Below are 24,214 nucleotides of genomic sequence, written 5' to 3'. Positions count from 1 at the left end.
GCTGCTGCGATTGCGGCGGTGCCTGCGGCTGCGGATACGTTCGATTCCGGTCCCATGTCGGTATCGCCGTACCTCTTCCAGGCACAAGATCCGAAAATGGGAACGTCGTGTTTTGCGTGTTCGGAGGCATTTTGCGCCGCGGGGGGCTCTGGGGATTTCTATTCCCACCCTGGCTTTCTTGGCTTGCTGTCGTATTCGCCCTGGCAACATCTTTACGCCGCGGACGCCTCGGAGGCGACCTGGAATACGCTTGCTGTACCATATAGTTTGGGTCCTGGACACCCTCCGACGAGTATTGCTGAAACGGGTTCTCGTTAGGCGGGACCATGAAGGCCGCCGGCGGTGGAAGTTTGGGGACATCGGGCACTTCAGAATACTGCCCGGGAGGAACAGGCCTTGAATAGGATCTGGCAGAAATACGATGCTGAACGACATCCGTCCTTTGTGGCTGGTTCGCGAAAGGAAAAGCAATTGTCGGATCAACAGGATTTTGCTGTGGCATATACCGTGCATGGGGTGCGCCAACAGGCTTGCGTTGTGGAGGGACTGGGCGAAAAGGGTCCTCTACGGGCTGCGCTGGAATGGCTGGAGGTGGCGGAGGGCGAGTTGGAGCGACTGGCTTGCGCGGCGGCGTTGCTGAGCGGGCTAAGCCTGAGACTGGTGGCGGCGGGAGCGCAGTCGTTGGTGGGGGAGTGGGAGGAGTAGGAGTCACCGGTCTGGAATGCGGCGCACGGAACGGATCACGGAACGGATCCGGGGTAGGCGGTACCGGAAGGGGCGTGGTTGGTGGAGGAACTGGGGTGGCCGCTCTCCGGTACGGGGTGGCAGGGCGTATGGGCGTTGGGATTCGAGATTTGACCCGCGAGGGGCCATCTTTAGCCAGCGGAGGGGCATTTTCAACCAATATGGGGACATTTTCGGCTGGAGGAGGGACATCTTTAGTTGGAGAAGGTACATTTTCAGCCGGCGAAGAGACATCGTCGGCCGGCGGGGGAGCATCATTGTCCGCTGGGGGAACATCCTCAGCCGGCGAAGAGATTTCTTTAGCTGGCGGGGGAATACTAATAGTCGGTGGAGGGGGAGCCGGCGCAGGTTTACGGCGAGATTTATCAGGCGGGGGGAGAGCTTTATTAGATGCAGGGGCATCTGGATTCGGCGGAGGGGGAGCTGGAGCCGGAGCTAGAACTGGAGCTGGAGCTAGAACTGGAGCTGGAGCTGGAGCTTGAGCTGAAGCTGGAGCTGGAGCTGGAGCTGGAGCTGGAGACGGCTCCGGGTCCGGAGATGCAACCCGTTGAGGGCGATAGGTGACCGGCGGATGGGGATTCTCGGGTGGCTGATAGCGAGATGCAGACAACAGAGGGAGATCTTCAACCGGCGAAGGGGGTTCCGCTGTCGGCGGAGGGCGAGCTGCTAATGGCCGAGGAAGATCTCCAACCGGCTGAGGGCGAAACTCCAGAATTGGCGATGGCTCGGTCGTAGTGAGAAGAGGTGTCGGCGCTATTGGCACCGAAAAGAACAGCGCCTCTGGAGTCGGCCTAAAACTAACCGTGCCCGACGGGCCATTCCGTGCGGGAAGGTTCCAAAATGAAAATGTAGCCTCCAAGCTGTTTGGGTCCTTTTCTGCGCCATCCTCGGATTCTCCTTCGCTTCGTGCCGAGGACACGGGTGATGGCAAAAGAGAGAGCGGGCCGGGAAGATTGAGTTTTAGACCCTCTGGGCTCTTTATCGAGCTTTCTTTCATGAAACTACCATCCAACGAAGGATCCAAGAAGAAGAAAGGCGGGTTCGGAGAGCGTGAGTTTGCTGGGTTTGCTCGGGCTGTTCCGGTAGACTGCTCGACGCCTTGTCTCGGTCGGAGTGGACCCGGATATGTCGGGCGGTCCGAAGCCGAGGCCACGGGGACCGCCGGGACGGGAGGCGGTCTCCGTGATGCCGGATCCGGGCGGGGAGGAGGGATCCACGAGTATCGGGCCGTTGTCCTCTCGCCAGGCTGCCCGGACCCCTTCTGGGCAGGAGCTGCACGGTTCTGACTTGCTTTTGGCACACTGAGCTGAGCCTTTGGTGGTGCTTCCTGCACTGGCGGGCCCTGTTTCTGGACAAAGGGCCATGGCGACACTGGCGACACCTCTGCTGCGGGTGGTGGTTGCTTTGCAGACGGCTGACGAGCATCTCCCGCTCCCTCCCCTCTCCCATTTCCTCCTCCCGCACCACCACCACCACCACCACCTCCTCCTCCTGGTTGGAGGGTCGACGACGAGTTCATGTCGAGGCTGTTTGCCGGGGCCTCGAGCGCGCTCGCTGACAAAGAGCGGGAACGAAGATTTCAACAGCCCCCTACCTTGGGCGATGGGTCGGCAGGCAAGAGTCGCAAAGGACAGAAACGAAGCAGTCCGGACGGCCGCAGGCACAATATAACACAGATCAGCAACAAGAACAAACAGGGCCCAAACAAACGACAGGCGTAGAAACCGCCAAATCGGCCCTCGTAGCCATGGCTCCGGGCCGGGTCAGAAACACCATCCGGCCCTGTGTGAATGACCCTGGTAGGCAACGTTTTGTTCACGGGGGAAGCAGGACAGGGCCAGAGGACAGCAAAAACACGGGCCAGAAGGACGCAGCAGACGCACAGCAATAGAAACAAACGGCTGCGTGGCCGAGATGCCCAACTGTCGGCGGGCGGCCTGCCCTGGGCCGGGTGCGAAACACAACGCCGATCGTCTTCGCGGGCGGCGCAGACGCGGCCCCGGCCATGGATGCTGGTCAACAGTGATTACCTGATAGCGTTGAGCCGCAGTGTTTGAAACCTTTTCAACCGGCGCAGACCCAACCCATCTTGACATGGTCTTTACTGCTGCCCAAGGCGATCTCGTCTTTGCAGCTTCTGCCTCTGCTCTTTGAAGCAGCAATACTCGTTACCAGCCAACACATGAACATGCATAGGCAGACTCAGCCCAGCCAAACCAGGTCCAGGCTCATGAAGAGAAGAGTTGGTTCCAATTGATCGGATGAAGGACAAAAGACGAAAAAGAAACAGAGCTTTGTTCGGCCTTCATTGACCATATACCATTGGCCATTGACCTTGGCCATTGACCGTCGTCTGTCGAGCGTCGTGCATCGTGCATCGTGCATCGTGTATCGGTCTCTCTCTTTTGCTCCTTTTGTCCCCCCAACTTCCCTCCCTTTTCGTTCTCTGCCTCTGCGAGAAATAGGCATTTGGAGGAAATAGAAGACGACAACCAAATGCCACGTCGCGCGCGCGGTAAGAGTCAAATACGACGGCCAACTTTACCTGGCCAGAGAGAAAGAAGATCGAGTTCCACCTAGGCAGCTGGACTAGACGGTACTCGGAGCTTCCTAAGAGCTAAGTGGTGGGTGCAGCAGCAGCAGCAGCAACGATGCAATGACAAGAGAGCGGTAAAGGAGGAGACGTGAACTTGCAGGTTGAACGGGAATGGAAGGATGACGCAATATGCAACTGCCCTTTCCCTGCATTATTGTAATCGAGCGGAGTACCTGTTGCTCCAAGGTTCCAACGAGTCCAATGGCTGTCGCCGCCGGTTGTCTGTCGAGGAGAGGAAGTCGTCGCCCAGCACCGCATCCAGGCGCACCGCACCTGCCCGCCAGCCAACTGCCTGCTCGTTCACAGTGAGGAGAGGTCCAGACTCCACAGGCACGGGTGGATGCCACAGCGCAGCGGATGCCGCAGTCAGAGACAAAAACCCATCTCAGCCATCCCAGCCAACCAGGCTCGAACCTGCCAGGCTGGGGTAGAGACAGTGCGGGGCTAAGGAGCTTTGTGGCCAACCAGCATCTGCGCTTGCAGCGAGCCATCAAAAATTAGGCTCTGCGCTAGTAGGTCCTGTTCACGGTTCAGGTAGGCGCATTCGGGCTTCCTGGGTTTGTGACCGCCCTGAATTGGGAAGTGTTGAACTTTACGTTCTGCCTTCCCATCGCAACTGTCAACCTCCTGCCAGAGGTCGCGCCCCCTCCCCCCAGGCCTGTCGCCGCTTGACGAAGGAGCTTGCAGTGCGCCGTGAGCAGCAAGCGATGAGCTCGTCCGTGCTGGACGGCGCTGGCGCCCAGTCGCCGGCGCCGCCTGCCTTTTCTCCCCTTACAGACCCTGCCGACCCTGAAAATCGCGAACTTTCCGAGGTTAATCTACCACTTCTTGACGACCAAGCTCCATCCCCGGCCCAGACTCAGACTTTTGCCTTTGCATCTACCGCCGCTCCCGAGCATGCCTTGTCCACCCTGACTTCGGCCGACGCGCTCGCCTCGCGGTTCCCAGCATCAGCATCTTCTGCTGCCGACGGCGTCAACGGAGTCGCCATGGATGGCAGCAATGGCTATGGCTTTGGCCACCCCTCAATGGATTTTGAGATATACCAGCAGCAGACCACCCAGTTGCTCATGACGCTTGCCCACATCTCGCAACAGCAGGGTCAGCAGCCCATCGTGCCGCTCCCGCCATCAACCGTCCGTCCCTCGCAGGTCACGCTGCCCTACAACAGCTCCCTATCGCATGCCAACGATACTGGCCAGATATATCCCACCCAAGGCGCTGAGCCTTCCCTGCAATCTTTTGCCAAGATTGAGTTTGCCGACAGCACCTTTCAGATGACCACGTACGCCGTCATCATCGGGCGTGACCAGCGGGCGTTGGAACAGGCCAGGAGAGACGAGCGTCGCAATGGCGAGTACCAGCGCAGGGTGGACGAGCACGCGGCCCAGGGCCTTCCGCCCCCTTCTCCCCCGTCTCAGGATCGAGGCAAGTACAGTAAGTCGTACGTTAGCGAGGAGGGCGGAATGCTGGGACCCGAGTCAGATGGCGAGCCCGACCCGCGCCCATCCAAGAGGTTGAAGACAAGTGGTGCTGGCTCCGGGTCGGGCGAGTCGCATGCACCCGCCCAAGAGGCGGCCGCACCCGCCGTAGAGCAAGCCGCGCAGGACGACACAAACCTTATTGTCGAGAGGCAGTACATATCCCACACTCCAGGGGCTGCAGCTGTTAATCTCAGCGCTCTCCGGCCCTCGCCTTACCATGTGCCCTTTATCGGGATTCACTCGCCGGGACCGAATATCGCAAGTAGGACCAAGGGTATCTCCCGAGAGCACTTGAAAATCCAGTTTAACCAGGCGACCAACGTTTTCGAGGCAATTCCTCTGCATAAAAACGGCTTCTTCTACGAAGACGTCCACTATAAAGAGGACAAGGTTGTGCTGAAAAGCGGTTGCCATCTTCAAATCAAGGATGTTGATTTCGTCTTCATTATCAACGGCGTTCCTCGCGGCAAGACGGGTGCCGAGAGAGAGGTCTTGGAAAACGAAACCGCGTCCAAAGATGGAGCTCCATCCAGCCGAAAGTACTCGGAAGGCGGAAAGGAGATGAGTTTCGAGTTTGAGAGCTCGCACAACGCCGACAGGCGGAGCACCAGCGTCGAGGATGTCCCGGTCCCGGTTGCCAACGAAGAAAGCCAAAGCGACATGTCCGAACAGGACGAGGATCCCGAGCAGGACGACGACGACGACGGCGACGATAGTACCGGCGACAACGAAGTCAGGGAGACTGTGGAACGAGATCCTGGAGAGATACAATCCATCAAACCAGAAGCGGGGGCTGGGCACTTTGGCGACGTGGAGTTTCCGCCAATGCCACCCAAGAAACGAGGGCCAGGGAGGCCGCCCAAGAATGGCATCATGTCCAAGAGAGAAGAGAGGCTGCGCAAGAAGGCTGCCATGGAGTTGGCCAAGAAGACGATGCCGCAACCGCCCGCGGGAGAGCCGCCCGTCAAGAGGAAGGTCGGCCGGCCTCGCAAACACCCCCTGCCTGAGGACGCCTCCCAAGAAAGGCCCGAGAAACGCAAATACAAGCCGCGTAAGATCAAGAGCGGCGAAGAGGGCGGGGACATGTCCGATGTCGAAAAGATGGTCAAGGAAAAGAGACGAGAAAAACCAAAGACTCCGCCGCTTGAGCTGAGGAGAGAAGACTATACCGAGGACCGGCTACAAAAACCGAACAAGAACTACGGCGTCCTGATAGACGAGGTCTTGACTGCCGCACCTGACGGGCTTACGCTAAAGCAGATCTACAAGAGGATTCAGATGAAATATCCCTTCTACTACTTTACGGTTGACACGAAAGGGTGGGAGAGCAGTGTTCGGCATAATCTCATCGGCAATGACGCGTTCAAGAAAAACGAGGAGACCCATCTCTGGAGCAGGGTGCCTGGCATAGACATCGACGCTGGCAAAAAGCGCAAGGCAGCCTCGCCCGACCAGACGGCATCTTTGCACGGCTTTGGTCAACACTATCCAGCGGCTTCGGCCCCACATCCGGCCATGTTCCACGGCGGGCACGGGTCATCGCGAAGCCCTAGCTCGATGCCCCCACGGCCGGCCTTTTCACTTAGCCACAGCCAGCCTAGCATTGGCACACAGCCGTACCAGCACCATCTCAACCTCCAGCACACCGGAGTCCAGGCCCAGCAGCAGCAGCAGCAGCAGCAGAATCTCCGTCAGGCATACCCGAATCCTCCTCAGGGGTCTTTGCCCGCCCAAGCTCCTGGGCACGGAGCGCCACCAAGTGCGGCACGCTCCCAGCCAACACCGTCGCAATTAATATCATACTCTTCGCCATACGCAACAAAGCCTCCGCCAGTGGTTGGGGGGCAACCTATTGCCCCTCTACATAATATGGCAAAGCAGCCCACCCAGCCTCCCAACGGGATAAGCCCAGTCAATGGCTTGCCCCGGGTCGCTACACTACCCCCAACCTCAGGAACCCCTAGAACCCCTATTACCAGACACCCTCAGCCGCCACAGCCAACCCCCAACACACTGCCTCTCCAGCCAGCCGTACACCCAGACCTCTTCAACTATATAATCGAGTTCAAGGGATTAGTTGCCGGGATGCTAGCCAACAGGACGACGGCGGGCGAGGCCGTCGCCATGTCCGTTGTCAATCGAGGTCTAGGCTTAGCGGCAAAGACCATGGTCCCCGGCGACGAGGGGCTAGAGAAAACCATACTTGGTGTCTTTAACCACAGCGGGAAGAAGCTCGGCGTGAATCAGTTCCTCCATCCAAAATTGGTTCAGGCGCTTCTAGCCTTCAAGCATTCTATGATAAAGACACTGGAGCCAAGCGTGGGCCCTCTGTGGGCAGAACGCCTGATACTGTCAGCCGTGGATCGTGTACTGGGCTTTACAGACAAGAGCACCGTCCCAGGCACCGAGGCCGAGAAGAAGCAACTAGAGAGTGCAGAAAGTGCCCTCATCATTGCCATCAAGAAGGTCGTAAGCGAACACCAGAAGTTGATATATATGAATCCCGCACCGCCGCCTGCACCAGCTCCAGCCCCAGCACCTTCACCGGCACCAGCCCCTACGCCGGTACTTGCACCTGCACCGCCACCTACACCTACACCGCCACCTGCATCTGCACCGCCACCTGCATCTGCACCGCCACCTGCACTGGCACCAGCTCCGACACCAGCTCTGGCACTTGCACCTGCACCTGCACCGTCACCGCAACCTGGACCGACAACAACACCAGCACCAGCACCAGTACCTATGTCAGCACCTATGCAGGCACCTTTATCCGTGCCCGCCCCTGTCTCTCCTGTCGTAGCCACGAGTACAGCTGGGGCTCCTCAGTAACCACAGTCTGGGAGCACTGACATCAACATCGATATCATCAATAAAAACTGTCCGGCCAGGCTGTCGGGTGATTCGTGTCTAGCACTAAGCAATGTAAGCGGTATTTTTGGGTGGGTTTAGCTCTACGCAGCGAACTAGCCGTTGAAGAAGAGAGGTACACTCCTTGCTTGTAGTGATGAATATTCGGCTCGGAACAAACCCCAAGAGCTTGGAACGATTATGAGAAACGTCTATTTAGCTATTTGTCAATACCAAGATATTACACAGATGTACCTGCGCATTTCTATCCGCCCTATTAATATTTCGTCTCGAGACTGGGTCTTTCCTAGATGACTGGGGCATTTTGCTGCTAACCAGTCGTCCACTCATTTTCTTTTAGTTTATCTTCCCCTTTTAATTCTTCGAGATACCCATCCGAAACATAGCTTTGTGTCTACAGTTCTATTTTCTTTTCTAAAATGAAACCTTGAGAGGGCAGCAAAATAGTGAATATTATTGTCTGGGTTTTTTCTTGCTTCGCGTCTTCTAGAAGAAAAAAAGAGAGAAGTCCGGATTTGCTCGGTCAAGACAGACATTTGGGTACCTAACCTACCTTACCTACCTGAGCTATCTAACCTCGGGCAGTAAATACCCCATTTTTTTGTTGTTTGAGCTCTATTTGTCTATTTAGATAGCTACATGCGGCAATGCCTAATGAGAAGCAAGAAATGCGGTTCGTAGAGTTACAATTTAGCAGAAGTCGCTAACAGAGAATGAATTAGCCTCTCTCATCATGAGAATCGCATCCGACGTCCTTGTTTCTCTAAATACCCGCCGCCGCCCCTGTTGCCTCCGACCCTCTAGTCCCTGGCCGTGATCACCGCTTCGGGAAGCGGTACTCGAGCCACCGTGCAGGCACGTACACGACCAAGGTGGACACAAAGGCCAGCTCGTTGCCCAGGTCGCCGCCGTGCTTGGGGTCGCCGATCAGAGCGGCCAGCGCGCCCACGTAGCCCTCTTCGGAGATGCCGGCCACCGAGGCGCCGACGCCGGCGGCGAACGCCAGGCACCAGCGAGGCCCACAGGCATCAGGCTGGGCGTATTCCAGGCGTCGAGGTCGTAGAGCTGGTAGCTGCCGCGGCGGAAGACGTAGTGCTCGCAGAAGATGATGACGAAGAAGGACGTGACCCAGTAGCCGAGCAGCGAGAGGAAGTTCTCGAGGAAACCGACGAACTTGTCGCGGCCGACGAGCGACAGCAGCACGACGGCGACGAACATGAGCGACGTCCAGAAGAAGCGCGGCACGACGCCCAGCGGCCGGCCCATCTGCTGCATCGAGAGGCTGGCGCTGTAGATGGACACGGCGTTGGTCGCGATGCCCGACAGCGCCAGTAGCACGAGCAGCAGCTTGGCGAACCCCGTCGGCCGGATCGCCGCCTGCACAAGGAACCCGATGCCCTTTGCGTACGCCGCTTCCCACCGCGGGTGGTTGTGCAGCGCCGACGCGACGACCGCGCCGAGACACATTCCGAAAACCGTCGGGAGGCCTTTTTGGGGGAGTTAGTCGGCGAAAATAGCAAGACAATGGGACAAGAGGTAAGGGGTATGTGTACATATGCCTAGGGTAGTCAAGACAAAGACTTTGAGGCTCGACGTGTCGACGGGATACTCGACGTAGTAATCGGCTACGATGGAGCTCCACGAGGCCGACGAGCCGTAGACGACGGAGAACAAGCTGAGGGTGGCGGCCGAGAGCGCGGGGCCCTGGAGCTCTGTGGTGGCGGCCATGTCGGCGAAGCGGCCCGTCTCGGCGTACATGACGACGAAGACGACGACCAGCAGCAGGCCGGCAAACTTCTCGTACTGGAAGACGGCTTTGAGGCCGACAAAGGACACGACGAAGCCCAGCACCGACGCGATGACGACGCCGAGTGCCGAGCCCACGCCGCCGTCCGACACGGCTGACAGCGCCAGCCCGCCCGTGATGGACCCGATGGCCGACCAGCCGACTTGCTCGACGACGTTGAGCGCCGCGATGAGCTTGGACGGCCACCAGCCCATTGAATAGCGCGAGATGGACACCTGGCGGAGCCCCGTCTTGGGGCCTATGGTGGCACACCAGCCCTGCTCGGCGATAGGGGTTTAGCGAGTCATCTTGGGTGCGTCTTCAAAACTCACAGTGACGGCGCTCCCGACGAGGGTGCCAAAGACGATGATGACCAGGGTCCGCCGCAGGTCCAGGCCCATCTCCATACCCAAAAACCCGACGGCGAAGCAGCCTAAATTGAGGGTCGAGCTCATCCACAGCAGGAACATGACGGCCTGGTTGTGCCAGCTCGCGAAGCTGGGATCGCGGTCCTCGGCCCGCTTGCGGTCGACGGCGTGCGCCTCGACGCCGAGCTTGGCGTCCAGGATGGCCTCGTAGCGGCGCAGCTTGGCCAGGATCCCCTCGGGCCGTGTTTTTGTTGCTGCTGCTGCTGCTTCTGCTACCACTACAGCCGGCCCATTGCTTGGCGAGCTGTCGGAGGTGGTGGTGGTGAGGGCTTCGCCATCGGCGCCCTCGATCTTGGCTTCCTCGTCGAGGTGAGACTGGCCTATGTTTTGTTCGTCGAAGCTCTTGCTATGGAGGGCCTTTGGACGCCGCAAGAGGGAGACCAGGTAGCGATGAAGGGTCAGGAAGAAAAGGGGATGGGAAAGGGGGCGGGAGACGGCTGCCGCCAGGAATACAAGCCAGAGGAGGACGAAGGCGGCTAGTTACGAGCACCAACCCATTCCGCGAGCCACGTCTCCTTCACACCGTCCAGTCTAGGGCAAGGTATCACCATGTCGCGTCAGATGTCCGAGCGGGTCAGGCTGTGTGGTTCGAGACGTTGTTATCCCTCTAGAGGAACCATCTATCTGTCTGTACAGCCCGCGGCGGCCATGGCAAGTGGGAGGAGGAGCCGAGCCTGAGTCCCGCCTGTCCTCCTTCCATCTTTTCCCTCCCTCTGCTAGAGGCCCCCTCAACTTCGGGTTGCCTGTCTAGATGCCCATTCTATGCGATTGGGGGGGGGAGGAAAAGAGCGACTGGTAGACGACTCCATGGAAGCAGATATGCTCCGACGGCTCGTTGCTCACTATCTAAATGCCATGCATGCCCGTGATAATTACAGTCCCAGTATCTGCACAATTGGCGCGTGTTGCAGAGCTACCAATCTTCAATGAGTGTCCATCTCTCTTTGTGAAGGCCCAAGGGAAAGCACGATCTAGGCAATCAACCAGGGTGCCTGAGCTTGGTGCAATTTCCAACCTGGCAGTCTTGACATGTCAGGAATAGAGTTTCGGCTTGATGGGTCGTACGATGCCATCTTCGACGGCTAGCAGAGGAAGGAGCACTTTGACCAGCAAACGCCGTCCAGGGGCAACTGCGAATGAGATACTACTACCGTATCAACTACAAACCATGTATCATACAATGCTGGTGCTGTGCAACTTTGCACAACGGATGAATAGCTTCCGTCCTCTGTATTTCCATTTCGCTGGTGCGAGCCGTGCCTGTCCAACTACCAGTCTCGAGTTGCCCTCAGTTGACACTAGCAGTTGGCGGCAGCATGTTTTTGACGTTCGCTAGCAACAATAATAACACCAGGTAAACACGTCGTCAACAAGCGGGACATCGGGCCAAGCTTTTGAACCGACGTTGGGTTAAGGGCCTGGTCTGGGCTGGTCGCGGGGAAAAGGGGGCCTCTGGGCCTCAGATTGTGCGCTAGAGGTCTCGCATTCAATTCGCCGCCCACACCTCCCCCTCCCGTCCCGTCAAAACGTCTCTTTCGGGAAAGACAAGCGTGCGCCCTTCCATTCCCCATCCATTCAATCCGAGCCCCGCTACGGTGACAGCCCGACAGAAGGAGCCGAGGCAACATGCCATGTCGGTGGCATATCAGAGCCGTCTGCTCCGTAATGTGCAATACTATTATTATAGTCCGTTCCGAGAGGCAGGACGAACATCTCACGAGAGCTTTGCCAACCCATTGATCTCCTTCCTGTACAAAGTATCCGTATCACGCCTCACTCATAAGTACCCGCATCTCACACGACGACGTCTCACAGCGGCGGCCTGACATCTCACCGACAAGACTACAGACTGCCCAATACACTCGAGCCATGGCCGACTCGCACGCCGAGCAACTTCCCGTTGTGCTATTCCACTACCCCTACTCGCCCTATGCGAAACGGGTAGTTTGGTATCTGCGCCTGCGCGGCATCCCATATTTCCAATGTGTACGTATTGGTAGTTCGTGAGAGGGCGCGCATGTGATTTTGCCAGTTTAGTAACCCTCGAGCCCCGCGCGCACGTAAACACACAGCTTCAACCGCCCATCATGCCGCGCCCAGACATTGCACAGCTGGGCATCAAATACCGCCGGATCCCCATTCTGTCCATCGGCCGCGATGTCTACCTCGACACGCGGCTAATCATCCAGAAGCTCGAGCTCCTGTACCCCGGCCGCCCCAAGCTGGGCGCCGCCGCCGGGACCGAGCACAAGGCCATTGAGCGCCTGCTCGAAGCCTACGCCATCGACGGCGGCCTGTTTGTCAGGGCCGCCCAGCTCCTGCCCACGGACCTGCCTCTGCTGCGGGACCCCAGGTTCCAAAAGGACCGCGCCGACTACTTCGGCGCCAAGGTGTCCCGGGAGGCGGCCGCGGCGCTGCGGCCCGAGGCCGTCAACGAGGTCAGGAATTCCATGGAACTCCTCGAGACAACTCTCCTGGCCGACGGCCGAGACTGGATCCTCAAGACGGCGCAGCCCAGCCTCGCCGACATCGAGGCCGTGTGGCCGCTGCACTGGCTCAACAGTCTCCCCGGAGCCCTCCCCGCCGACCAAGTCTCCGCGGAGCAGTTCCCGCGCGTCTTTGCGTGGATCTCGCGCTTCCACAAGGCCACGAAGGAGCAGCCCGCGCCAGCCATTCCCCCAAAGGCCGTGTCCGGGGAAGAGGCGCGCCGGCTCATCCTCGAGTCCCCATTCCACGAGCCAGAGATGGACGTCGACTGCAGCGACCCCGCCGCGCAGTTCCACGGCCTCAGCAGGGGCCGGCAAGTGGAGTTGTGGCCCACAGACTCGGGCACGGCCCACAGAGATACGGGCAGGCTCTCGGGGCTGGGCGACAAGGAGGTTGTCGTTGAGACAGACGCCGGAGTGCGGCTGCACGCCCCGAGGCACGGCTTCCGGCTTCGCCCTGCCGACCAGACGGCCTCTCTGTAGCCTTTCGCAACAGCCTCTTTCACATCCCAATAGTAAATAGAGATAGGGATGCCGTGTGTTGTTTGTATAGACAAGGATTTTTAATGAACATTGGTTTCCCTCCTTGCAACGTCCCCCCCCCTAAGCTTCATTTGGTCAACTAGTCACGAAACAGTGCAACTTTGTTTTCGACATGTTCGTTGGCTCTCAAACTTGAGGTACTACTACTGCACGGGCGCCGTGGAAATTTGGACCCTTTGAGTACTGTATAAACCTTGCGTGTATGCTTTTGCATGCGAGCTGCAAGCCAGAAACTCAATTTACACACATGCGCGTAGTAGCTCGCTCATACCCTCAGCACAAGGAGGTGCTTACCCAGGGAGTGAGGTGTAGTATCCGAGGTTTTTTCCGTTGACACAGACAACGCATCCTGTTTTTGTTGACATGGCTGTAAGTAAGAAGGAGGGGAATGAATGGTGGGAGTTGTCTAAGATAGTGTAAGGCATTGGGTTTTGTTGAAGCATGTTGAGAGAATCTAAAAAGGAAAACCAAAACAAACATCACAAACAGGAAGCCATCGGCTCAGGGAGCCCCACACAAGAGGAATCAACAAGAAAAGTATCGGGCGTCAATGACGCGACCACAAACCCTCCTTTGCCCTCGCCCGTCGCAGCTATGTACATATCTTGAAGCCTCAAAAAGTAGAGTAAAGCAAAGTTCACGCCGGCGGCTCTGCTCCAAGGCAGCCCCTCACGATCAAATCCCCGGACAGCGGGGGTGATTATGGAGGCGCAGCGAATGTCTCACTTCTGCGCGCCCGCCCCAGCACTTTCTTTTTTGTCGACGCCTCCCCCGCACCGTAACTGCATGCCGGGCTTGGTGGACTGACTGGTATTGGCGCTGCGGTACTCCATACTTTTATTTTCGCCCTTTCGTGATCAGCCTCTACATCCATGGATTATTAGGGCATGAGACGGAGGATTACCTCTCTATTCTTTCTAAGGTAGGTAAGGATCGTGAAGAGCATAATCACCACCTGAGCGCATATGGATGGATATATGAGATGTGGTCTTGTTTCCGATGTTAAGCAGCTATTTGAATACATTGAGAGCACGGAATATGGGTGTCGGAAGAGAGAAAAAGTATTGGCAAGTCACTGAACCAATAAACTTCCTCTCTGTTGGACTTAATACTCTACAATATTTCCAAAAGAGACAGATACCTCACCAATTAACAATAAACGTAACTGTGTGCGCCGGAAGCAAACATAACCCCGACGGAACTGATAGGCAGCGCTAGCAACGGCTTTTGGATTCAGATGTGTGTGGCTTGGCAGCCAATATTGATACGCACCCCCATCTTGACAGAAAAGATAGGCATCTCACCAGTCACCACAAATCAAAACCCATCGCGTTGATGGCGCGATCGTATGTAAGTAGATGAATGGGGGGCGAGGGCAGGGTTACACAGCAATGCATCAGTTCCTCTCTGTCTGTCTGACGTGAGCTCGAGTTTCACGATTGGAAAGATCCCATACATTGAAGGTTTGCAGTACCTACCTAGGAACCGAAGGGGGAAGGATTTTTGATTTGTAAGTACAACAATCCTCAGCAAAAACCTTATCTCCCAATGCGGAACTGGCCACCTGTTTCGGCAGCCCGGGTAAGGTGTGATTTTGGTTGGGGGAACAACATTGAAAAAGAGGTATCCGTATATACATCAGCAATAGGTTGTTGACGTGTTTAACGCCTTCTGTAGCTCGTTGGCTGCTTGTTGGCTCTAAAAGGTTGGCTGCGGTCGGGGAGCCGGTCGATAACTCCATATCCCTCCCCCCCGCAAACAGGACCCGGCTAGCCAATGGGTCCCGAGCGCGTCGAAAAGAAAAATTGTTGCAAAAAGAAACGAGGTTTTGGCTTCGCCGCCGTGTTTGCTGGCTACTGTAACTGGCTGGTCGGCAGAAAGACACCCCCTGGTCCTAACCCATTTTTCTGGGCCGGCCCACTCCCCCCCTTCAATGCCCGGGGATTCTTCCCGTAGTGCCTTCCGATTCTTATCACACTGTGGGCTAGGCTCATGCAACAGCGTTAACCGAATCTGTCGGGGGAGAGGGGGGGGTTTTTACCGCCTTACCAAACGCCTTGACTGTCTGTTTCTCTACTCGGCGAAACAGACCATCGACATGCAATAATTTCTATCCCTTTCTCTTTATCTCGGGATTCAGATTGGTGCTTAACCTTGGAATCTGGAGAGGCGCCGGCGGCGCGGGTAAGCCTGGGGACGGGCTAGGTGGCGCCTCCTGTGCCGTCTGGTCCTGGCCAAAGTGCGTCATTGGGGGGGGCTTTGGGACCGTGACAAGGGGAACTGCAGAAGCAGAGCACGACACTACAGTTTCTAGAAAGGGAGGAAACACGTGTGCAGCCTGCCAGCTTCAACACCGCCACCCCAGAACTCCGCGACACTCTAATCAGCTCTCGAGAAAGCCGGCATCGTTGCGCTGATATCCAATGGACCAGTGCTGGAGATGGGACGAATTGCTCAAGGGAGCAAAGAGCCGCGCCGTCGCACCCGCTAGAACAAAAAACGGGGGTGGGAGAGATTGTGCATCGGCGGAGAACCTGCCAGCACAGTACGAACATCGTACTGGCTACATAAGCAGCCTCCCGCCCACCGAGACATCATTCCATCCATCCTCACAGTTACGTCATCGGCACTGAAAAGGTCGGACAATCGAGCCCCTACCCCAGCCTTCGATCCCCTTTCTCTCCAATGCCCGACACCGGATACGGCCCATTTCTGATCTGGCGCTAGGGGCGAATGCTCTGGCGATCGCCTTGGGCAACTGGCACGAGCTGTCAAGCGGTGTCGAATGCCATTTCCTTCGTTTTTCATTCTTTGCGAGAAAGAAAAAATGGGCATGGGGCACGGTTGCGTGACAGGGGAGGTGCAGGCTGGGTGGGCTCGCGCCGACTAGCGGGTGGGAAAAATAGGACGCCGCACTCAGGCCATGTCAGATTGCGGCCGGCCTAGTGCTCTGACGCAATATCTCCTCGCTTGCTAGGTGAGCGAGTCGGGGAAGCGACTTAAGCGTTGTGATTCGACGCAGGCGACCAATTTTGCCACAAACAGCCCCACTCACCAATAATTATTGTTCCGTTCCATTCATCCACCCAAAGCGGTGAGGTGGGTGACCTTGACAGCCGGCTCGAGCCCTTCCTTCTTGATCCGTCTAGGTTCGAGACCGCCGTTGTTGGCGGCAGACGAGCACACACACCACACGATGTTGGAGACGCGCACGCATCCCCCTCAGCGTTTCGAGTCTAGGTCCGCGTCGATCGGATGAGCTGAGTCCAGAAACACCTGAAAATAAGGCGCCGCTTCTTGACAGTCAGATGTAGTTGGCCGATCCGGACCGGTTGACTAGCAGGTGATATGTGATAGGGGAATTTTGATCTTGACTAGCCGGAGTCCGTCTCCGGTAGGCGTCTAGACTGGTGTTGAGATGGGGCCCGATCGACGAGACCAAGCGTTCCCGTCCACGCTCCGTCTCAGTCTCGGAAACACAGAGTCACAGACAAGCGCCGTGGAGGCTCACACCGGCGGGGTGCTTGCATGACGGGATTTTGCTGTTGTTTATTATTCTCTAGTTGAATCTTCGCACCGCAACTGGCGTTGGTTAGTTATAGCTGGTATCGCGGTGGCTGTTCGCGAAAACAAATGCCGTCGCGTGCCCTCAACAGGCGCACTACTTACAGGCGACTCGACCACCTCATGCAGGGGGCAGCACGGTGAATGAAGCTTGAACCCGTTGCGTTCTCCCCCTTCCCCTTTCGCTGCAGCCAAGAGTGGAGTCGGATGCTTGAATGCGACAAGCCTGCACAGTGCCCAGCACAGTAAGCTACCTAGCTGCCGCATCTCCACAGCAGTGCTGGGAAAGGACGAACTGTGAATGGCAACTGGCACACACTGGCAGTTCCAGCATGGAAGAACAGAAAGAAAAGGGACAATGGCGGCGAATCGAGAATGGTTTGAATATCTTGGAGACCGTCTGTAACGTAAAGCCGCCTTGGGAACTAAATCGTCGGGGTTGGATGCGATCGAAAAGGGCGAGAAAGAAAGATACGAAGATCGCTTTGCCTGGGCGGAGAGAGGGGAGAGAAAAACTTTTGCCTTGCTTGGTAATTACACCCTCCCTCACTTTGAGCGATGCTTTTTTTCGCCCGAGATCGATAATGCTCGCCCGCAGAATCAGATGGGGGAGGGCAACAAGAGAGGGTTTGAGTTTGGTGAGTGTAAGTGTAGGGAGCAAGTCTCCTATATTATGTGTGTACAATCAGGTGGAGATACATGGAGGGGGGGGCCGCGCAGTGGCCCCGGAGCGTGTGCTCGGTTTCTTTGGCAGCAGCGCTGGGGCGCCCCATTATTATTTCCTCTCTTGCGCCATCTCTTTTCCCCAACGTCATACCTGACGTCTTTCCCGGTCCTGTCCTTCTCTCCTGCCACACACCCACGACCACATTGTCTCAGGAACGACGTAAGGTATTTACGACCGTCGTTCGACGCCAGCAGCCCGCGCGAGGCGAACGACGCTGCATAGTAGCGTAGCAGCAATCTTTTTATGGGTTTTTATGTTTTTGTGACCTCATAATCGTCGCTTTTCCTTTTCCTCTAGCCTTTCCTCTAGCCCTCGCCCGCCCTAGCAGGAAGGCGCCGCAAGATTTTGATTGACATCATGGGGTCGTCCTCTGGAGCGTCCGGCCGAGGTGAGTCGAAGTCGCCCAAACAATTCAGCAATCCATCCCCACCCCAAACCGGTAAGTATATACTTTTTTTCGCGCCTTCACGTCGCCGTCGCCTAAGTTCTAGCAATGTAATTGCATTGGGAATGTCGTTGCCAACAACCATTTTCTCCTAGACGCCCAGCCTGAGTCCAAAAACGATGCCCCCCTAAAGCCCGACTCGTCGTCCAATGCCGAAGCCACCAAACCGCTCGCGCCTCCGCCCCGTCCCGGCCAGCAGCTCGGCGCAAACACTCCCGACTACTTCTCAAACCCCCTCGGCGGCTCACTGAGCCTGGAACCAAACCCTTTCGAGCAGTCTTTTGGCGGCGCGCCCCCAGAGACCCCCGGCGCCACCAAGCTCCCGTCCGTCGCCGCCCTGACGTCCCCCTCGTCTCTGCTTCCCGGCCCCGGCGCCACACCATTCCCCTGGGGACCTAGTTCTCTTAGGACGGGTCCATTGAGCCCGGCGATGCTCTCGGGGCCGACGACGAATGACTACTTTGGCGACACTCACCACATCCGTGGCGGATTTCCCACCCCGAACGAGTCTTCTCTGAGGACGGGACTTACTCCAGGCGGCAGCGGGTCTATGTTCCCGGCCCCCAGCCCAAACTCGCAGGCTCTATTTGCGCAGCTCACCGCTTCTGCCCCTACTCCAAGCACTCTCGACTTCCATCGGACCGCCCTCAGTGCAGCCGCCGCCAAGCGCGAGCAGGCACAGGCGCAGGCGCAGGCGCAACAGCCGGCCAATACACAGCCTCAGGAGAACGGCAATGGTGTTGCGCTTCTGAAGCTCGAGACAAAGCCGCCTGCAGGACCGTTCGACCCGCACGACAACGACGCAGCGAATGGCCTTTTCATGTTAGCACAGGGACGAAACGGATCGCAACAGCAGAGCCAGCAGTTCGCCGTGATACCTCCGGTCCAGATACACGCCCAGCCCGCAGCCCAGCCCGCCCCGGCCGTGCAGCCCGTAAATACGTCACCACAGATGAATGGCAACGGATCGGTTGCAGGGAGTTCGGCGCGTGGCGTAAGTGAAGCATTAAGCGCCGGTTCGGACGAGAGCGAGACTGCAGTGCGCCCGCCCCCTCGCACCAAGGGAAAAAGGAATTCTGGAGGTGCCGGGACGCGTCGTAAGGCTGACGATACACCGGCCAAGGCGCCTGCAAGTAAAAAGGCCAAGACCAACGGCGGCGGTGCGCCGTCTATCGACAGTATGGATATGGGTGACTCGGACGACGACATGAAGATCAACGAAAATGGCACAAGAACAAAGATGACAGACGAGGAGAAGCGTAAAAACTTTCTTGAGCGCAACAGGTGAGTAAACTCTCATTCGTTATTCTAGTTCCACTTGACTACCAAGTACTGACCACCTTTTAGGGTTGCTGCGTTGAAATGTCGTCAGCGAAAAAAGCAGTGGCTAGCCAATCTTCAGACTAAAGTTGAGATTTTCAGCTCGGAAAATGATGCTTTGACGCAACAGATCTCGCAGCTTCGCGACGAAGTTGTCAACCTCAAAACACTATTGCTCGCGCACAAAGACTGCCCTGTCACGCAACAGCAGGGCCTCCACGGGGCATATATGCAACAGTCAATGGAGCCCTTCAACCCTCAGATGAACTCTTATGGCCTGGGCGGACCCGTCCAGAGCCAACCGGTTATAGCAGGCCAGGGCGTCAATCGCCGATTCTCATAGACTGCGCCTCGGCGTCGACACCGTGATGACTAGATCTGCCGTTAAGCCCGAAGACTAAGGGTGGCAATCTTTTACAGCGGCGGAAACAACCTTGCGTATGCGTCGACTATGTGTTGATGACATGTAATGATTTTATTTGGGAGTTGGGAAGCCTGAATGCCAGGCATTACTGGCTGGCTCGGGTATGCTTTGGAGGAGTCGTTAATGCGGACGGCGCACGACACGATTTATGGCACGGCGACGGTTGGAAATCCATGGGTTGTTTCGGTGTTCCGTGGAGGATCCGGGGTCCCTCTCTCGTCGCTGTCATTCGCCGACATTCGCAACGGCGGATAGGGAACACGACTGGTATTTTGAAGACGGGTCAGGCTGTACAGTAAGAGGATACAGTCTTTGCTTCCGTGATGGAGCGAAAGGGCTGCGCGGCGTCGAGATGGCGGCTCGTCCCTCTGTGGGTTCGGTGTCTCGTCTGTATATTTGGCAACAGGGGCATACATCAAAATGGCGCTCTGGGTTTTTTTGTCTGGGCTGGCTTGGCTTGGCTTGGCTTTTGGGTTGAGGAGGGGTTCTCTTTTTAAGCTCCGGTGGAGGCGTTGGGCAACACAGCACAGGGAGATGAACAAGAGGCACGAAGCTATCTTTGAGTCGGACAAGCCAATCGTCGTCCCCTGGTACGAGACTGGGAGGAGGGAATATGTAGCTAACAAGGCAACAATATCGCTACATTTGATAACGAGGAAACATTATAGGAATAAAATTCAAAGCGGTCAAATCAGCAGTGCAGATATATATCGTCCCATGTGGACTATTGCAACGGCCACCTGATGGCTATTGCTATTGTTTACAGTCTGTCTTGGTGCTGGGTATGGCAAGTGAGACGGATTCGAGAGAAGCTCGGGTGACGAGGGAGCCTCCAAGTGATGCGGCATTGGGCACATGGACCACACCTACCTCACCTACAGTAAATCTCGAAAATAACCGCGTGGTAGTGTAGTTGAGACGGCTATATTTCATGTCAATTTCAGATTCATGTTTTGTTAAGGTGGACTTGAAAATGTCATTCGTCGCCGCGAGAGTACCATGGACAATGGAGATTAAAAAAAAAGGAGACCTTTAATAAAGAAAGGCTCATTATTGCGGTTACAACTTATATGACATAGAGAGTCAAGACATGGCCCAAAAAGACAGCGAGCGTTCTTATCGATTGTGTATTTATTTGTGATGATGGCTGGGCTCCGGAGAGGCGAGGAGGGGCCATTGAGGCGGGTGGGCCAGGCTAGGGGCCGAGCTATGAGGATTCAGGATGAGGGTGAGGGGGACAGCATGTGGGGCCCGTGCGTTTCTGCATCGACTTTTGCGTGCACGCACGCACGGGTAAACAAACGAGGCGCAACTTCCCTCGCGACTTGCCTAGTAACAGAACGGTCCGCATCAGGGATTATTCTGCTCGCCCACAGCACACCACAGATAGCATCACTTACGCGGGCCTTGTAGCCGTCAATTCGTCGCCCCTCTCGCCGATTCAGTCCCGAACGCCCGACAACGCGGCACAGCACGAGAATCGAAGCCGAATTGACGCGTTTTGAGTCGCAGCAAGCCCGTCCGTCGCCCCTGCGCCCTGTGCCCTGCCCCGTCCGGTCCTTGGCCTTGTTGGCGAACCCTGCACCCGCAACCCGTCGAAATCGACGACGCGCCCGGCCAGCTCATCCGTCGCAAAACAGCACTCCATTTTAATCCAAACACCACTGCTACTTCCTGGGCACGGCCGATCAGCGCATTATACTGCGACACGAGACTTTTGGACGGCCGCCACTAAAAAAATATTACGCATTCACCTCATTGATGCACTCCCCGACCCGCCATCCATGACGACTCTTGTACGGACTCGTCAACCGCTACAAGTCCTGAGCATGAGCAACCAGCCCGAGCGCCGGTACAGCAAACGCCTCGCCGGTACGGACTGTTCCCCCTTCCCCTTGGACGATTTGCGCGGCAGCGATAGGCAAGCAGACGGACAAGTACTGACAAGAATGACCCTCGCAGCCACATCGGTGTACGACGAGCAGGATGGCGACTTCCTCTTTACGCGCGGGTCCAAACGGGTGAAGACGGCGACCGATGATGAAGCAACCCCCGAGCAGCAGAAGCCGCTGGCGCCTCCAAAGAGAACCGCGGGCCGACCCCCCAAGGCGGGAACAAAAAGACGCGCGTCACCACCGCCGCAACCGCCTGCACCTCCTCCGGCTGCAGCCTCTGCGCACTCTCAGAACGCCGCGCCATTACCGAGGAGGACAGGGAGGAGGCGGACGTCGAGCTTGGCTGGTCCTGCCCCACCACCGGCGCCGGCGCAAGACGAGGAGCTCGTCGTCCCAAAGAACAGAGGACGGCGGAAGGCGCGCGACTCGGCAGACACGCGAACCTCCGCGCGCGGCGAGCCCAAGCCGAAACCAGCCAACGGCGGAGTAAGCGCCAGGGGGAGAGGCGATAGGCGGCCGGACGACGAAGATCACGACGACGACGACGACGATGGTAGCGATGGAAGGCCTGATCTTGTCGCGAGAAGGACAACGCCAAAGAATGTGGATCGGAGAAGAGAGGGAACAGCGGCAGCGGCAGCGGCAGCAGAAGAGGCGATTGACCCAGACCAAGCAAGCTTCGAGTCGCGGCAGATTGCGTTACCCTTTAGCGACACTCCTATCATCAATCGAAATAAGGAGCTGAGGAAGAAGGGCGGGGCGAGTGGCGGCCGACGCAGCAGTCTGGGGATGCGAGGCCGGAGGGCGAGCTCGCTGATCGACAACGGGCACAGCGCCCTACCGCACCGCGAGGTCGACCCGGCAGAGTTCTACAAGCATATCGAGGCCGACGGCCCTAGTGAGCCACGGCGGATGAAGCAGCTCCTGATTTGGTGTGGAGAGCGGGCTCTTAGTGAGAAACCGCCGCACGGGAGTCACGGGTCGAGCGCAGTTCTCGGAGGTAAGTGAAGTAGCCACTTGCAAGCTTGCTTTGTTTCTCCTATGGCTAACGATGTATACGTCAACAGCACGTGCAATACAAGACCAATTACTAAAAGACTTTGGGGCGCGCTCCGAGTTCTCGGACTGGTTCTCCAGAGAGGATGCGCCCAGGCCGCCCGTGGTGCTGAAACCCAACCCGCGGAATATCGAGCACGATGTCAGGGTGGCAGAATACGAGGCCAAGATCGCAAGGTAAATCCTTTTCTTCGCTCTCCGGGGCACCGCGTGTTCTTTGCGCTGACCAGTTTGTTTTTATACAGATTAAAAGAGGAAAAGAAGGCATGGCAAGCCCTGGCGAAGCCCCTGCCCGAGGTGGAACCACTGTATCCGGAAGTCGGAGGCGACAGCAGCAGCAGTGGAAAGACAGCGCCCGACGAGGCGCTGCTGGACGCGGACGACGCCAAGATCCTGGCGTCGCTCACGGCGCCCGACGCGGCGTTTGCGTCCTTCCGCCGGCAGACGCGCGCGCGCCTCCAGAACCTCCAGTCGGCGCTCGAGTTTGCCGTCGACCACCTCGCCGACGGCGTGCACAAGCTCGACCAGCGCGTGGCCACGGCCGGCCGCGAGGCCGACACGGTCCTCGCCGCCAGCGCCGCCCGCCTCAGGCAGCGCGACGACAGGGAGAAGCGCGCCCTCGGCACAAGAGACCTGCCCACCATGGAGGTCCTGCGGAGTCTGGGCAGGATACTGCCCGAGGGCGGGTGATGGATGACGAGGGGGGATTAAACTTTGCCTTGTTTTCTTTTAACCTTGTCTCTCTCTCCTTTTTCCGGCTACGACATAATGACATGCGGGAAATGATGTTTTCTGTTTTCTCTTTTCACTTTTGCTTTTCTTGTTTGCCATACTGTTGGGAGCAGCGGAGAGGGGGAGTGAAAAGGAAAGAGAGGAAGAACAGCAGACGAGGGAAACGCTGCCTCGTCTTTTCTCTTTCCTTCCTTCATCATCTTGGGGCGTTTTTATACGGACGGGCTTGGGTCCGGGGTTTCCATGGAGGTTTGGCGGCCGGGAGGTTGTGGGTGTGATGTTGTATATCCTTTTTCTTTTTCTTTTTCTTGTTCTTTTGATTCTAGGGATTAATTCCGGCGTGGGAGGCGCGTGTGTGTGGTGGCATGTGTGGTGGTGGTTCGTGTGGGCAATGAATGCTCTAAACTGCCTACACCTACCTTACCTACCTCACCTGCTTGCCCAAGGACTGGTCCCTTGATTGTCGGGACTAGGGAAGGAATGAGGTTTGGCATGGGCTCATTGGTTGGGTTCGTGGTGCGAAATGCAGCCCGGCCAGAAGGAAAAGAACCGGACTCGTAAAGAGCCCAGGATGCTTGCATTATGGGAGCGCACCAAGAGGCAGGCAGGCAGGCAGGCAGGCAATTGCACGTTATATACCCATCAAGCAAATCAAAGTAAGCAGAGCAGACGAATATGATGGCGGCGAGTGAGGCGGTCTTTGGCTGTTGCCGTTGTTGTTGATGTTGCTGTGCATGAGCTGAGCTACCCACCTACCTAGGGACTCTTAGAGGTAGAATATCTGTCGGGTTGTAAAGAGAATCCATCAACACTTGGTTGCAGACGCTTTCTTGGTTGTCTTGTGAATTTAAGACGGGGGGGTTCGATATCCCCTCCCCTAAGACATCGTCTTTTGAGTACCTGCCCACTCTATGTCAGGTAGGTGTATCCGTATATATACAGAGAGAAAAAGCGCGTCTTTGTAGATATACTTTCATCTTTCACTAGAAACAGAGAAAGCGGTGTTCTGGCCGCCGAATTTAGCTGGCGCATGCTGCCATTTTCGGCGACTTTAACACCAATCGCACAAGTCTCTTGCAAGTACCGCATCCAACCGTGCATGACCCAGGCCTC

The 24,214-nt window shown here is 57.0% G+C and overlaps 5 protein-coding genes across 5 annotated transcripts; 4 read left to right on the top strand and 1 right to left on the bottom strand.

The window, feature by feature from the left end:
• Nucleotides 1-3,944: 3,944 nt before the first annotated feature.
• B0T26DRAFT_177740 (uncharacterized protein) lies at nt 3,945-7,846 on the top strand. The gene has a single exon (XM_060433596.1). It carries the CDS (start codon nt 4,048-4,050, stop codon nt 7,654-7,656), a length of 3,609 nt encoding a protein of 1,202 aa, XP_060301436.1. The 5' UTR covers nt 3,945-4,047; the 3' UTR covers nt 7,657-7,846.
• A 666-nt stretch (nt 7,847-8,512) lies between these two features.
• B0T26DRAFT_768242 (purine-cytosine permease FCY21) lies at nt 8,513-10,460 on the bottom strand (the record flags this gene model as incomplete). Its single annotated transcript, XM_060446495.1, has 5 exons — nt 8,513-8,652; nt 8,706-9,182; nt 9,249-9,759; nt 9,814-10,224; nt 10,404-10,460. 5 exons carry the CDS (start codon nt 10,458-10,460, stop codon nt 8,513-8,515), a joined length of 1,596 nt encoding a protein of 531 aa, XP_060301435.1.
• A 1,318-nt stretch (nt 10,461-11,778) lies between these two features.
• Nucleotides 11,779-12,878, top strand: B0T26DRAFT_738885 (glutathione S-transferase; the record flags this gene model as incomplete). The annotated part of the gene is made up of 2 exons (XM_060443646.1): nt 11,779-11,895; nt 11,982-12,878. 2 exons carry the CDS (start codon nt 11,779-11,781, stop codon nt 12,876-12,878), a joined length of 1,014 nt encoding a protein of 337 aa, XP_060301434.1.
• A 4,708-nt stretch (nt 12,879-17,586) lies between these two features.
• B0T26DRAFT_636334 (Aft1 HRA domain-containing protein) lies at nt 17,587-19,337 on the top strand (the record flags this gene model as incomplete). The annotated part of the gene is made up of 3 exons (XM_060436820.1): nt 17,587-17,668; nt 17,770-18,958; nt 19,022-19,337. 3 exons carry the CDS (start codon nt 17,587-17,589, stop codon nt 19,335-19,337), a joined length of 1,587 nt encoding a protein of 528 aa, XP_060301433.1.
• Nucleotides 19,338-21,063: 1,726 nt separating this feature from the next.
• B0T26DRAFT_177558 (Mis12-Mtw1 protein family-domain-containing protein) lies at nt 21,064-23,245 on the top strand. The gene is made up of 4 exons (XM_060433595.1): nt 21,064-21,290; nt 21,381-22,313; nt 22,381-22,546; nt 22,615-23,245. Exons 1-4 carry the CDS (start codon nt 21,203-21,205, stop codon nt 23,057-23,059), a joined length of 1,632 nt encoding a protein of 543 aa, XP_060301432.1. The 5' UTR covers nt 21,064-21,202; the 3' UTR covers nt 23,060-23,245.
• The last annotated feature ends 969 nt before the right edge of the window (nt 23,246-24,214 follow it).

This window comes from Lasiosphaeria miniovina (genome assembly GCF_030549165.1).
Source record: "Lasiosphaeria miniovina strain SMH2392-1A chromosome Unknown B0T26scaffold_2, whole genome shotgun sequence".
Taxonomy (NCBI): domain Eukaryota; kingdom Fungi; phylum Ascomycota; class Sordariomycetes; order Sordariales; family Lasiosphaeriaceae; genus Lasiosphaeria; species Lasiosphaeria miniovina.
The sequence above is the reverse complement of the archived record's forward strand: the minus strand, read 5'-3'. Positions and strand labels throughout refer to the sequence as shown.

Bases quoted from the DNA above. Each gene is read 5' to 3' on its own strand.
- B0T26DRAFT_177558 (XM_060433595.1), top strand. From the start codon at position 21,203: ATGACGACTCTTGTACGGACTCGTCAACCGCTACAAGTCCTGAGCATG. The intron at 21,291-21,380 runs GTACGGACTGTT...TGACCCTCGCAG, and splicing joins GTACAGCAAACGCCTCGCCG to CCACATCGGTGTACGACGAG. The intron at 22,547-22,614 runs GTAAATCCTTTT...GTTTTTATACAG, and splicing joins TACGAGGCCAAGATCGCAAG to ATTAAAAGAGGAAAAGAAGG.
- B0T26DRAFT_177740 (XM_060433596.1), top strand. From the start codon at position 4,048: ATGAGCTCGTCCGTGCTGGACGGCGCTGGCGCCCAGTCGCCGGCGCCG.